General features: G+C 35.7%; 1 protein-coding gene across 6 annotated transcripts in view; it reads right to left on the reverse strand.

Moving 5' to 3' along the window:
- Positions 1–950: 950 nt before the first annotated feature.
- ARID4A (AT-rich interaction domain 4A) overlaps positions 951–15,600 on the reverse strand; it is a 51,230-nt gene continuing 36,580 nt past the window's right edge. For 5 of the 6 annotated variants that reach the window (XM_014056699.2, XM_014056698.2, XM_014056697.2 and 2 more), the window contains 9 exons: positions 11,482–11,679; positions 10,628–10,712; positions 9,763–9,970; positions 9,496–9,558; positions 7,380–8,492; positions 6,165–6,269; positions 4,084–4,293; positions 3,388–3,534; positions 951–2,761 (listed from right to left, as the gene is read on the reverse strand). In XM_014056699.2, the coding sequence (XP_013912174.2) occupies positions 2,658–2,761; positions 3,388–3,534; positions 4,084–4,293; positions 6,165–6,269; positions 7,380–8,492; positions 9,496–9,558; positions 9,763–9,970; positions 10,628–10,712; positions 11,482–11,679 (2,233 nt within the window). In that variant the 3' untranslated portion in view covers positions 951–2,657. The remainder of the gene's footprint in view (positions 2,762–3,387; positions 3,535–4,083; positions 4,294–6,164; positions 6,270–7,379; positions 8,493–9,495; positions 9,559–9,762; positions 9,971–10,627; positions 10,713–11,481; positions 11,680–15,600) is intronic. The other variant, XM_087727917.1, reaches the window with a different exon arrangement.

A 15,600-nucleotide genomic window follows, 5' to 3' on the forward strand; every position in this document is an offset into this window, starting at 1 on the left:
TTGAAGGTATGAATGGGCATGTATGAAAGAACATGTGACCTATTCAGAATACTGTGTGCCATAAAAAGCAGAAGGATTTATCATGGAAGTTTTCCAATTTTGTAGCAAATGAAAAGAATGAGATATCTAAAGTGATAAAACAAGAGATCGTTTTCAAACAAAGTTATAATATAAATGAACTAGAAAAAGCTATGTCATTCATGTGAGAAAAGTATCAAGTGGCTTGGAAAAAAGCTAACCTTAGGACTGTCATGTCAGTAGTGGGTGGGAACTGTAGTATTTGAAAAGATGGAACTAAGTGCCTCATTTTTTTCTGAAAGTAGCCTGGCTAACTAGATTTTGAATTAGATATGAATGGGTGGTTGTGAGCAAAAATGAGTAAATGAATAGAAGTGGTAATTTTATATTTGTTTCTACTTGCTCTGAGTCTTGTCGTCTTGATTACAGTCTTTGACATCTTGATTATAAGTAATGGTGGTAGAAGTGTTACAAATACAGATAGTCCTTGATTTACCATTAGAATTAAGACCAGCCAAGCAATTAAGTGAGTTGTGCCTGATCTTAGCACTTTTTTTGCTGTGGTTGTTAAGCAAATCATATGGTTGTTTAACCAAATCCAGCTTGCCTCATTGACTTTATCAGAAGCTTCTTGGAAGTCACAAATAGCAATCCCATGAGCCCCAAGATTCTGCAGCCATCGTAAATACATGCCAGTTGCCAAACACCCTAACATTGATCATGTAACCCTAACCCATGTGATGGTTGGAAGTGTGTAATGAATGGTCATAAGTTGAGGACTACCTGCATTATCCTTTTTATGATTCTCTGTGAGACTATTAGCACCATGCAATTCGTCCTCACAACCTATTGATTCTATACTTCTTGTAACAACTGGATTTGACAGCGAATATACAAAATCAATTACTGTAAAAAATAAAATAAGGCCTAAGTTTAAAAATGTAACTTTTATTAATGCTCACAAGTGAGCTTAATTTGTATCATACATTGAAATAGCTCTGCTTAAGAAAAAGACAGAAAAAGTGCATTTACAAGAGTACTTTTTTCTTTAGTTCTCTGTTAAAATGGAAGGAATTGGAATCACAGGTTGACAAATTGGTAAAATGGAACTGTAGGTGACATTGAGCCTTAAATAAATGACCCCTTTACATGTCTCCCACTTGAGACCTTCGGATACTGTGAATGTTTAATAATCTGACAATCTAGAGAATCTATTATAACTCTACAGTATATTAACAAGGAAAAAGGCAGAACTCCCCTTTTCATTGTACAAAGATGAATTTTAAAAATTGATTAAAAATCACTATTTACAATTCTATGCAAACCGTCTTAAATACATGGTTTCTGGAGTTATTTACAAACTGTTTTCAGTCTGTGGGAACAATCCACAGCTAAAACAGTCATTTTACATCTCAACTTTGGCAGATAACTCACTTCAGCAACGCAACAAATGAAAAATTGTGACAAAGTATTGTAAGGGCAACCCAAGAAATTTGTTCCTCAGAAGCAACAAGTACAAGGGCTGCCAAAGTTTTCAAGAAAGGGTGCAGGGTTATAGTTGTACATTTGTGAAAAATTGAACAGACAAAAGGACTCCATATACGAGTATGGCTGATACATAAAGCCATGTGTATATGGACTCTTTAAATGAAGTATTTTTTATTGAATGAGTGAGCCTAACTTAGAATTTTTCTCCCCAATTTTATTCTTTTTTAAAAAAATACATAAAAATACAACATCCAATGTCTGAATAAATATATTTAACAAGTCACAAGATACCTTATTTTACACAAAAAATCCGCTTTAGAAATTTTGTTAAATAACTTCATTGTTATATATTTTATTTTTTGCCTTTTGTAACAAAATAAAAACTCTGAAATTACATAGAAAAAGACAAAATACTTTTGTCAAGGGATAAGATAGTCCACTGAAAACCTATTCACAATTCCACTGTAAACATTAAACGTTAAAATATTTGCATAATCATGTGCTCGAAAAATCCTATAAAAAGTGGAAGACTCATTAAGACGGTAGTTTCCAGTCAACTACGCTTCCTTTCACAATTTATTTTGTCCAATTTAAAACTGGGCACAATGCTAAGTACCTACTTTGGCAGGTCTGTACAAAGCAACTGCATTTCCAAAACATAAAAATAAAAGTGTGACTCTTGCTCAGAATTAAGATATAGCTCGGTGAAAAAAGTGCAACAGTAATTATTTTCTGATTAACTTATTTTGATGCCATTTTTGGTGCACTTACTCTTTTACTTAAAGAAAGCTGTTTTTTTACAATGCCCAATGCTTCACTGGATACCTGTGTTTTCAAATCAGATTAAGTGCCCTTTTTCCGTTTAAAGCAAAGTAAAAAAACAAAGCATAAGACAGAGGTGTCTTAAGTGCACCCATAAATCTTTAGTTGCCAATTAGATTATTTGCCACGATAAAATGTGTTGTTTTAAAAAAACTATATGGACAAAATAGAGGAAGGGGCACAAAGGAGTAGAGACAGACAAGTCCAGCAGTGGAAGAGTATACACAATATACTTGGCAATGTCAAACCAACTGGGTGCTTTCTGTGAAATTTTCGGATTTCTGTCCATGGCAGCAATTTGCTGCATGAAGCAGAGATAATTACCAGTATCACCTGCATTCAACAGCAAGCACACTCTGTGGAGGGGAGGGTGAGGATGGGCTCATTCCAGTGTCTGAAGAGCCAGAGGACATGGAAGCTCCAGTATGGGACACTGTAAAATAAGAAAAAAAATGTGCTTCCATATTAATGGCTGTCAATTTTCTTTTAGTACTATAATGCAATGTTACTCCTACCCCAAATCATCTACCCAAACTGGGAAGTTTTGTGTCAAGTTTCCAACGTGTTGCAGGTTATCAGTTACCAGGCCAGTAAATTGTCTGAAAGATGCCAAAAAACTACTAGCTTAAATTGGAGCTTTAAACATCTGGAAACAACCAGCTATAATGCATCCCAGAATTGGGGTTTAGAATTTGGTAATGTTCACACATCAGGACAGGCTAATCATTTAAACTTACATACCACTTCAATTATAACAAACTTTAAACAATGTGCAGGCCAATTTCAATGTAAAGATTAAATAATAAATAAGATCAACCACATATCAAGGGACAGCACTTCAAATATTTTGTGTTTTGACACACTGCAAGATTTATTTTGCATTTTCATGATATATACTTTTCTTCCTGGAATTTTAGCTAAGCATAATTTTCTTAATTATGGATTTTAATCCCCCGCCCCAATGATAATGGAAAAGCTGTAAGTCAACAGCTAGGAACAAAAGATGTATGGAAGAGTTATGGCCAGACCACTCATGCAAATGAATATAGCAAAACTTACCTTCTCGGTCCTTCTTTTTCAATCGTTTTCTTCTCCTGTCAATCGTCGCTACTTCTGACTTCAGAGACATGTAATATTTCCTGATGTCCTGTAGTTTTTCTTGTAGAAATGAGATTCTCTCTGTGCTGTTCATATTGTCCAATTCATCTGTTTATACAATAAAATATCAGCAAAAAGATTTTTAGCATAAGCCTAAAATACTGCACTAAAGTGTGAATGTTACATATATAGGTGGTCCTTTCTAAGCAACCATTCATTCAGCGACTGTTTGAGCTTACGATGGCAGTGAACAAGTGGTACCTACAACCAGTCCTCAAAATTCTGATCAGCCCAGTGTTCTACAGTCATATAACTGCAAATTTTATTGCTGGCTTCCAACAAACGAAGTCATGGGGAAGCTGGAAGGAGGTAGCAAACGTTAACCATGTAACATTTTGCTTAACAGCACAGGATTCATAAAAATCAACCAGATGTACTGGAACTGCCATTGCCAAAACTATACTACCATAGTAGTATTTCAGCCAGTTAAAAAAAATCAAATTGGAACAATACATTTGGTGTTTTGCTTATAGTGATTAAAGTTCATGTTCCACCCTTTAGCACAAGGAAGGGGCCATTTTACTAACTACTAATTTAGAACAGAAACAGAATAAAAAGAACCCAGTGCATATGTGTCTATTTATACACAGGACTTACTAAGCTGGACAGTCCATTTGTACACTCTTGGGGAAACATGATGGTTCTTCTCTCTCTGCTTCTCCTTATCCCCATCTTTGATATTAGGAGATACCACTCTGGCAGGCAATCGATTGAGCTTCTGTGGCTTTGTTACACCAATATGCTTTACAGGAGTACATTTACTTGAGCTGTCAAGGGCAGGGAGATCTTCACTATCACTGCTTTGCCCTAGAACAAGACACAAACAGATTTATAGTGTAGGGCATATATTTAATGCTAGGAGGTGTAAGATGTTTATATATATTTTACATAACAGCACTACATTTTAATGATAATATAATCTCGGTAATCCTAACATGTCTTTTAAGATAGAGCAGTTTCAAGCAATACTGCATACTGAGGGGAAAGAACCAAAAAATGATTCAAGATCATATATTTTGTTTCTTTTCACCACTTCCTTTTTATCCTCCCCATAATATTATGAAATATGTTAGATTGAGAATGATATATCTAAGGTCAGCTTTGTTACTAGGAATTCATTTGAACTTAACTTTCGCTGTTCTAATTGCAAACAGTCACATCATATGAAACAATAATAGTTGAAACAAAATCAGAACTGGGGGCATCATCTGTAACGTTTGGGATGAGGTTCCATCAGCTTCCCTAATTTCTCCTTCAAAACTGATTCGGTTATAATTCTCAATTCTAAAACTTGTTCTGATTGTGCAAGCTTAGAAAAAGTCAGAGCTATTGGGAACTATATAATTATTTCCAATTGTATTTAAAACCTGACATTGAATATGGATAAAATGGCAGCTAACAACTAAATTTTTCATACTAAATCACAATGTGGAGATTTTTCAGATTGCCCTGGAATACTATTTGCAGTACTAAGAGAAGTTTCTCAATTTTATCTGCCTAAGCCAATAAGGCCTATACAACAATAAGTGTGAGTTGAATAACATTATGTCCAGAGGCCACCAGGACTACCTTTCCCTGCACTACAGGGGTGTCAAACTCGCGTCATCACATGATGTATCATGACTTCCTCTCCCTCTCGCTAAATCGAGGGTGCACAGGGCCAGTCTGACGCATCTGTCATGGGCCATGAGTTTGACACCCCTGCTGTACTACAATTCAACTGAAATAGTTTCATCTAAATAGAAGAGTATAAACATCTTATATTTAAATGGCACATCCGTGTGAAATGTCCCACAACTATTTCTGAAAAGGCGAGAACTCCAACTAGGATGCCATACAGTCATGACAGTTTAAGCTTAAAATGCTAGTACACAGACTCGCATACTGTACATACTTCCAAAAAATATTACAGGTAGTCCTCATCCTGCAGTCATGGAATGTGCCCATCACAGTCATGATGCTCATAAAACAGGTTGATTGGTCACCAACCTAACTTTTCAGTCATTAAGAAAACATCATGGTTGTAAAGCAGCCACTGTGGTCACAATTATTCAGAGACTAAGAATTGAGGGGGGAGGGGGGAGAAAACTCTCAACAGGGTCTTTTTTATCAATGAGCTCCCTAGATAAAGAACTCCTGGCCAGCATGGGCTTGCAAAAATCAAACATGTCTGTCTGGAAATGATGTCATATAATGCCAGGGTCACTTGTACAAGACTGTCCTGACCAGTAACAGTGGGAGAAAATGTTAAAAGTTTAACAGGAAGAGATGAATCAAATCACATGAGGAAATGGGCTTGGGGCGGGTAATGGTTGCTAGATGGATGAAAAATAAAAAATAGCCCGTTTCAATGAAACCTATTAAATGTATATGCAGATCAGAGTGTCCAGGATTGCCATTTTACTGCTTGTAATTCCGCCCCCTCCCCCATCCTTTCACACTGACCCAAGTAGTGATGATTATGATGATCACAATTTTTTAGCACTTTACAAACTGACAGATGCAGAATTCTGTCCATTATTCTTAGCAAGAAGACACTATAAATTGTGAACCCACAAAATTTCTTCTTGAGAGCACTTCTCTAAATATTTTCAGGGAAATTCAGCTCTGTATACCTATAACACAAGTACGAAAAACAAAAAGTACAAAATCCTTTCTGGGGAAAAAAACCTACATACCTGTCCCATTTTTCTCACTTTTGACTATCGCACTTGCTCGTTTGGGGGTTCTCTTTTGCCGCTTTGCCAGTGAACTACCAGTGTTATCCCCAGGCCTTTTTTGTCCTGAAAGTAAATTGAAAGTTGTCATTCTATATAACATGTTTCATTGTTTAAAATGTTAAGTTACATGTGTAAGAAATAAAAAGAACCAGAAAAATTGCCATTCCCAAGAGATCATGACAACAGAAAGAAAAAATCTGTAGCAGTCCAAACTCACTGTACAATGAAGGTTAACTTCAGAGACATAAAAACATTGCCCCAAAGGGACGGTATGGAAAGTGTCAAGAAAGGCAACAGAGTCATCTTGTGAAGGACATAGAGTAGAGTGTGGAATGTACAACAGAAGACATGCAGAAGCAATTCCAATAAGTACACCTAATGCATTCTTAAAGCAAGAGAATAATGTGAATTACATGAGAAACCACAAGAAAAATAGAATAAATGGGAAAGTTGTCTTTTCTTAAATTTCTAAATATTTACTTCTCCCCAAGACAAAATGCTGCTGCCTGGGTGTTGTGAGTGTGCCTGAAACCACGCCTGCAGTAATTGCTGCTGCAGTTATGGTGCAGAACTACTTTACAAGGTTAATGAAATTGTGGGGATTTCTTTTATAGTTTGATTTTATTTTTTTATATTGTACTTCCAAAGCATTTTTTCACAGCCTCCTTATACCTGCTAACTGTTTTCAGAGTGAACAGAATCACAACTTCCTGCTAATAGATGCAAGTTGCTGCTATTGCAAGTTGTATCCTCCTCTAAAAAGGAACCACTGGCTATCATCCAGTAAAAAATAAACTTGAGAATATACTTATCAAAACGCTGCAGTAAGCACCCTAATTAGGTTTCAATTCAAAGATTTCAACCATTTATTTAATGGATGCAACATTAATACATATCAGATAAGATACTCAAAGGCAATCCAAATTGAACAGGATAAAAAATACGAAAAATATTCTTCTATCCCCCCCATCCCCCCCCCGGCCAATCGGTATTACGCCTTGGCGGGAGAAAAATGAACTAAAATGTGAGAAGTCCTACATTTGTCTTCAAAAAGTTAAATGAGGAATTAGTCAGAGGATCTGGTTTCTGATCTTTTGGTATATTGTAAAATGCATTTTCAATGAATTTAAATCACCACAGAGAAACTTTGTGCTTAGAATAGGTAGTCCTTACCCTTTTCTCCAATTTCTGGACCAGCTATGCTACAGTTGCTGGAAGCTTCGAACCCATTGGCAGATTCATTCTCGCAGAGGCCTTCTTGAGACTCTTCAGCCACACTGTCCACTTCAATGGTCATGTCACTTTCACTTTTTATGCTTGGTGATTCATCCTGACTAAACGTTAGAGGTGAGGCAACAGAGAAATTTGGCTGGATCACAGAAGGTAACATAGGGGGATTTGAAGTGAGGTTACTACCATCTTGTTTTTCTGCAACCAAACTTTCAGGTCCATTCTTGTCCTTTTCATCAAGATCATCCAAGTCCACTTCATGGCAAAGGAGAGTTTCAGGACCAATCTGAGGCATGGAGTCATCTTCATCTTTCAACAGTGTGCTACGGTTTTCCTCTGAAGAACCATCAAAGGGTTCACTTCCCCGAACATGGAGCCGTTGATCTGATTCTGCCACTAATGATGGCATTTCTTCATTCTCATTTCGAAGAGAGTCATCACCACTGAAATCCTTACATTCTTCTGCCCCATAACATTCATTTGCCTTCTCTTCAGTCACAATATTTGGCACAGGCAGCTCACCTTCTTGTCGTACCCTTTTGTCAGGTGATGGCTGTTCTATCACTTTTCTTTTCATAAGCTTCTTATCTTTTGCCCAGAGATCTGTTTCATTTTCAGAAGTAGAGCTCAAACCTTTATTTTCCAAGGAAGAAGGATTTAATCGTTCAGATTCTGCATCAGGTTCATTGGTTGTTTCTTCCTGATTTAGTAATGCATTCTTTGAATTCTCTAGGGAAGACTCTCTTGTTCGGTTCTTCCGGCCTTTTCCTTTAGGTGATTTCTCCACCTCTCTTTTCACATCTTCTATTTGATCATTTTTATTTCCACAATTCTGAACCACTTGTTCACTCTCTTCACCTTCTAATTTCAATTTTTCTAAAGGATGAACTTGATTCTGATCATTCTCTTTCAACATTTGTGAGATCTTTGCAATCTCTTCAACAGGCTTATCAACTGTTCGTTTTTCATTTTCCATTTCAAAACTAGCTGGAGAAAATTCTTCATTAATGTTCTTTTCAGAAGCTTCATCTGCTTCACTATCTGATGAAACGGAGTCTATTAAAAACAACATTAAAAGACAAAAAGGCAGAAATTCAGATTGAAATCTTCATAAATATTGTATTTATATACTACATAGAAAAAACAATGTTCAAAGCAATTTTTGCTTTTAGTACTCCAATGAGAACTATCTAGAAACATGTAAAATATTTAAGTAATCTTTAGTTACAAACACAGCCACAAAATTTTATTTAGGAATTTGTAATTGCAAAATACATCAAATATGAGAAAGAAAATTTCATTTTTTCATATTTCAAGTCATGTCCCAGCTTAATATTTAATAAAGAAAGAAAAGACTTCAACTTACATGGCAGGCCTTACAAACTGAAGGGCTGTATGTGGCTATTCTAGAACTTTTAGAGAAATCCTTTCAAAAGTTGCCACCTAATTTTTAATTTCTAATGTAAGATAAAATTAAAAGAATAGAATTTCAATATTTCTCTGTGGTAGTCCTTGCATTATGAAACATGCTATTTCCAGTGGCTCATTTAGTCTTTCTCTTCTGATATTTTCATTAGCATTGGAAATCATTTTGTTTCAGTGGGTCTTTGGCCTCTAATGAGGCGCTGTGGACAAAAAATACCCCCTTTAATTTCTAAAAAATATCACAAAATATAATTTAAAAGGGTATTAATTGGGGTTATGTCATAAAGTAAGTAAACCTATCATCTTTGGAGTGTGTGTGTGTGTGTGTTCGCTGTAGGATTATGTTAGTGAAAAGTATATTTATGTTTAAATGTAAGTTATTTTTGTCCAGACCCAGACATCACTTTAAAGCCAAGTAAAACCCTGTCTCCAAAATGTTGTGCAATTGTTTTATAAAAGTCCTTCATGTAAATGGAAGTGTTCATTATATCAGTAAGTGGCGAATAATATACACTCGATTCTTTTTTTATTGCAGATAGCACCATGCATCTCTTCATCTAAGGATTGGCACTTGCTCTTTCTTTCCCCAAATTTGTGAAATTTCTCCCTAGAGTTTATTTTTAAAAATTCTCACCATTTGACCCTCTATCAGAATCCAACATTCCTGAGCTACGTCTTGTTTGCCTGCGAGGCATACCTAAAAAAAATTAAAGAGGCTATAATACAGAGGTAGAGAGCAAAAGCACTACATGTAATAATTTTGCAATTACTTGTATATTTTCACACACAAGAATGTGTTGATTTTAAAATCAGAAAACTGTTTCTACCTTAATGTGCCTCATTGCAAGCTTGAGCAACTGAGCAAAAAACTGATTGCCACATGACATGTAAGCAGAAGTACCTTCTGTCCCATTAAGCAGGGGTGAACAATCCAGCAGGCTGCTGCGTGCACTTCGCACTCCTGATTTACTGTCACTATTAGGAGTTTTAGACAGACCACAAGAGAGATTTGATAGAAGAGTTGATTTCAGAGGAGGACGTCCACGCTTTCCCTTTTGTTTCTCCTCCTCTTTCTCTTTCTTTTCATCTTTTTCAGAGTCTTCTTTACTCTGAATACAAACATAAAAGATCTCATTGTCACAGGAAGTTTAGACTTTTCCATCACAGAATGCATGATAATATCCACATAGAGCTTCTGCTCAGCAAAGGACACAATCGGTGTCAAGTGACAGATCTCCATTTGTGGAATAGGAGTTTCCTAGATCTGCTTTGAAAGATCAAATTAACCCTAGGTCATTAATCTTATCATTCTAAGCACCTCAATATTTCATTTCATGAAAAAAGTGAAGCATCCCTTCAAATTACTCAAAAAAATTTCCAGAAAAACCTGGGTTTGTATAAATCAATGGTAGTCAGCCTGGTCCCTACCGCCCACTAGTGGGCGTTCCAGCTTTCATGGTGGGCAGTGGGGGGTTTGCTGTAACTCTGCTTTGTAAATTTTATAAAGTAAAGTTACTTCCCTACTTTATAAATCACCATTACTGTGGAACCAGTGGGAGGTCAGAAAATTTTACTACTAACAGAGATACAAAAGTGGGCGGTAGGTATAAAAAGGTTGACTACCCCTGGTATAAATGGTTATTTTCCTGGTCTTAATGGTGATAATTTTCTCTTACTTCAAATACATTGAAAATAGTAAATAAGGGAAGGGAAAGATGTTTATAAATTTACTTAGATGTGAAAAATAATTTATGAACATGACTTACTTTTGCTTTTTTCTTTTGTTTCTTCTTTGGCCCTCCTTTTTCTGCAGGCCAAATAATCCTATCAGCTTTTACCCATTCATCGTATCTACAAGGAAAGGAATATTGCATCCATTTCCCTCAGTGCAATATCACAGGGGTAAATTTCACATCTTTTGCAAAAGTAATTACAAAAATAACTTTTAACCTGCAATCTCAAATTACACATTAACATGCAGAATTCTAAGAATCCTCTCTTTAAATTGTTGTCTGAATGTAAAATCCTAGCAACTAAAAAATCCTGTATGGATTTAGCATAATAAGCAAGCAGGCAAATAAATAAATCCTACATCCTACTCCAACACAATAGATAAATACAATTGGCAAAGAAATAATTTATTGGCAGAACTTTTAAATTTTCCCACCTAATCTGATACAATTTTCAACTCTTATTCTTTCTCCTTTTTTACCTGTGCCTTTAATTAAAAATTGTTGGGATAGCAAGGACTGGACAGATTCAGCCCATGATTTACTATGAAATTATTATTGATTTTGAACATGAATATATACAGCAGCAAAAAAATTTATCTAGAGCCAACCTCTACACACTACCATATGCAAATCAAAGGGACGAACAATTCTCCATGACTTTTTTTTAACGGAAAAAAATCTCACTGTAACTCAGGTTCCATCTTTCAACAGAGCCAATGTGGCAATATTTGTATCTGACAATATTTAAGAACATTGATATTCAATAAAAAAGGGGTGGGAGCAGGACTGAAATACTGTAGGCATCTGAAATAGACCTGAATAGTCTACCTTGAAATTTTACAGGGTAGCAATCAATATTCAGTTAAGGTTACCATTCTCCTCCTTACCTAACATTCCAGCCATAATAATGCACCAAATACAAAATCTCTCCATCATCGTTTTCTGTACTTTTAATACTGGCTTCATAGATTTTCTGTGTTTTACCACGGCCATATTTTACTTTTACTTTGGTTCCTGTAAGACAAGGTTCTGCATCTTCTTCACATTCCTCTCCTTCCGATTCTTGATTTTCAAGTTCTTCCCTGCTGCAGAATAGACAACAAGGTATCAATTAATTAAGATGCCAAATGTAGATAACTGTGACTTTCCCCATTCATGCCACTCTTTTCAAGTCACCTATAGTGCTGCCATCGTTTCCTTTAAGGAAAATGACTTGGAAAGGAAATCCTGTGCTTTCCAAGTAATGAATCTTCTACACACATCTGATCAATCCCATGTCAAGGATTAGCAAAAGGCAACGCCCAGATCAGTCGCAAGGAAAACTATGATCAGCTTTGCATGACTAACTTTTGTTACTGCGCTGAAGTTTTCTGAAGTGGTTCCTTACCACTTACGATACTTCTTTTACTTGTGCATCATCCTTCCCAATGCCTCATATTCCCAATTCCTAGATTATGAAATAAAAAGTTAAAAACTAAAATCATAATAATACGTGTAGTAGCTATCCCTTATACAACAAATAAATTCATGTAGAAACTGCATTGTTCTCTGTAGCACAATGTCCTAGATAAAGAACTGTAATTATTTTGTTGAGGTTTTGCAGGTTTTACACAAAGTGATGCATTTTTATTTAATTTCCCACATATGCTATCTTAAAATTCACTTAACATTTTTCAATCATTTGTTTTTTTCAATTTCAGTAACTACCCACTCCAAGTGTTCATAATGCTTTTCAATTAATGTTGTGTAGCATATTAGACCTAATTTATTCATTACCTATAGGTGCCTGTACATCTATAGGTATTCCTCCTTATATCACTCATTCAACAACCATTCAACGCACAATGGTGCTGAACGAGTGGTACTTATGGCTGCTCCTCACACAACAGGTACTACATCCAGTGGTGGGATTCAAATAATTTAACAACCAGTTCTCTGCCCTAATGATTTTTTCCAACAACCAGTTCACCAAACTGCTCAGAAAGTTAACAACCGGTTCTCCCAAAGTGGTGCGAGCTGGCTGAATCCCACCACTGACTGCATCCCTGCAGTTACGTGATCATACTGGGTGTTTAGCTGGCAGCATCCCATGGTCATGTGATTGTCCCTTGTAACTTTCACGGCCAGCTTCCAACAAGCAAGGTCAATAGGGAAGCTGGTGGGAGGTTGCAAATAGAAATCATGGCAGCAGTGGGCTTTCTTAACAATGGCAACCAAAAGTTCTGGAACTGCCATCACTAAGTGGTGCAGTGATGTGATATCGTACTTGATTACCGTGTCACTTAACAACAGAAATTCCTGTCCCAATTCTTGTTTTAAGTCAGAACTACCTATATTTTGTTTACAATCCTTTCCTAAATTTTAATTGTTCATTTACTTTTGCAATGGAGGTTTCTAGCTGCAAAATCTACTAGGATATCACAATGCTAAGTAGATATCAAGTCATTCAAATATTATATCTGAAATATTTCATTTAAAAAAGAGAGAATTTAGAGTTTGGGATGACATTGAACCCTGTGATTAACATCTATAATTGTGCTGAATGAATTTGTTTAACTTCAATTACTTACATTTTTTCTTCTACTTTAATGAAAAGCATAATATTTAGCCAGGAACATATCACAGAATAGGACTGAATATTTATATATGGATATATCTGTGCATGTGTAAAGGTTTAGATGGATTATATTGTAAAATGGCTACGGGATCGTCTATCACAATACACAATTAGTGACACTAAAATTAAATTTAATAAACTTACTGACAGCTCAATCCAAATATATGCCCTGTATACAGATTGCATTTTTGTTCTGCTCTCTGATCCTGAGGAATCTGGTTTCTCAGGCCTGCATTTTCCTCTCTCTTTGAATTAAAAAAAAAGATTCCAGAAACTTTAATCAATGCATTTCAGTTGCTAAACACATCATGGTATCAATGCAGTACTGAAAACTCTACTTTCGTCACCAAGTTTTGTTTGTTTGTATTCTAATTTTGACTTTTGAAAACTTTAAATGGATTGTAAAGCCTGCAAAGCCAAAAGGCTGCATTTGTTATGAACTTGCCTAGCTGTTATGATTTGTATTAAGAAGCTGCATGAACACAATTAAATGGAAAAGATTAATATGTGTGAAAGCAGCTCTTGGGAGTTTTGAGAGGTTCCCATTAAAGCCATGGTGGTGCAGTGGTTAAAATGCAGTATTGCAGGTTAACTCACTGCTCATTCCAGGAGTTTGATTTTAAATGGCTCAAGGTTGACTCAACCTTCCACCCTTCTGAGGTTGGTAAAATGAGAGCCCAGATTGTTGGGGGCAATATGCTGACTCTGTAAATGCTTAGAGGACTGTAAAGCATTGTGAAGCAGTATAGAAATCTAAATGCTATTGCTATTGCTATCTGCTTTGAAAAAAAAGTCAAGATGGATTAGCTTAGTATTTTAATATTATATTACAATAGATGCACAATTTTGTCTGTACTTTTTTGTGATGCATTCCCATGAGTGGGTTTCAGGATGATTGTGTGTAACTATTAAATAAATACATGTTTTTATTAAAAGGATGAGTGATAACACGCTACATCACAGGGTTCAAAGTAGTAGTAAATTCTTCTATATATAAAAAACTCAAGTTAGAAAACATATCTAATACTCCTGCATCCTATTTTCCACACAACTACCCTGTGAGGTGTGTTGGGCTAAGAGTGATTGGCCCAAAGTTGCCCAGCTGGCCTTCATGCCTAAGGGAGGACTATAACCTAGTGGGGTGGGGGAGAGCACCTGTTTTGTTAGGTTTACATTCTCTCAGGAATAATCTGCTTGAAGACATATACTAACCCACAGGAGTGTTCTTTAACTATCATGTTTTTCACTGAACTAACAGCAAATGGATTGTTCTCTTGCCATAATTCTGAACTCTTTTTTTCAAACCTTTGTTTTAATTAGGCAGAAGGATGCTTATTATCCAACAGTAAAAAATCTAGAATGTGATAAAAATATGAAAAGCATAAATCATAAAGATTCCAATTCACATCTTATCTCAGCCACAGACTTAGAAATTATAAAAGTAATTTTTCAGCATCTCCACTTTAGTAACATGTAATAAAACAAGAGATATTACAGAAGAGAAGTGCAACTTTCTCAGGTTTTGGAATACGTATACTTCAGTTCCAGCCTTTTAAGAGCTGTTATCAAATGATCATTTTTAGTGTGAGAAAAAGGGGCAATTACTTAAATTGCCTTTGTAGAATAAGATAGTACTCCCATATTACTGTTATAAAAGAAGTACTCCCCCACCAAAAAAAATGAAAAAAGGTGTACGTAATGTGCTTCAGCTCTCTCTGTATCATTTATGTAACCCTGTTTTCCCCTAAATATACAATATGAAATTATAACTGTGCACTAGAATTGCAATGCCTAATTGCATTCTGCAACCTTTTATATAAGGATAAAATTCAACTCTTTGCTCAAAAGCAATGCAAATTTTATGATCCTGCTAATACAGAAAGATGAAAACTAGCAGGTTTGTTTTGTCATAAGGATATTTTGACACAACCTAGAAAACCCAACACCGGGCTTTGTACCTGTCTTTTGATACGACAGTGGGAATTTTGTCATAATGCAAAGGCATTAATTAGCATGATGAAAACAAGCACAGCCTCTTCATTCTCCATTTCAGTCATAAAGATTTGGAAGCACAACCACTTGTTTTCGGTTTTACACACTGACTGTCTGAATATGGATCACTATTAATCCAGGATTAATTTTAATCATACATTAAGATAAGGAACAAACCATTTTTGATGATTGAAAATGGATGTTTTTTTTTAAAAAAAAAGCAGGACTACATCCATAATGTAGAAAGGGCCATGCTATACATGTGGGTTCCTTCCCCTTCTTCTGGTAAAGGGGGAGGACACATTAAAACTGTATACATATTAAGAGTTTATCCTTGTATTTTTATGCATTTTTAAATTTTAGAATGATATAAAATTGTGATGAATTTTCAGCAACA

Source organism: Thamnophis sirtalis, unplaced genomic scaffold (genome assembly GCF_051295495.1).
Source record: "Thamnophis sirtalis isolate CommonGarterSnake01/CBP01778 unplaced genomic scaffold, rThaSir2_p1.2 scaffold_1, whole genome shotgun sequence".
Taxonomy (NCBI): Eukaryota; Metazoa; Chordata; class Lepidosauria; order Squamata; family Natricidae; genus Thamnophis; species Thamnophis sirtalis.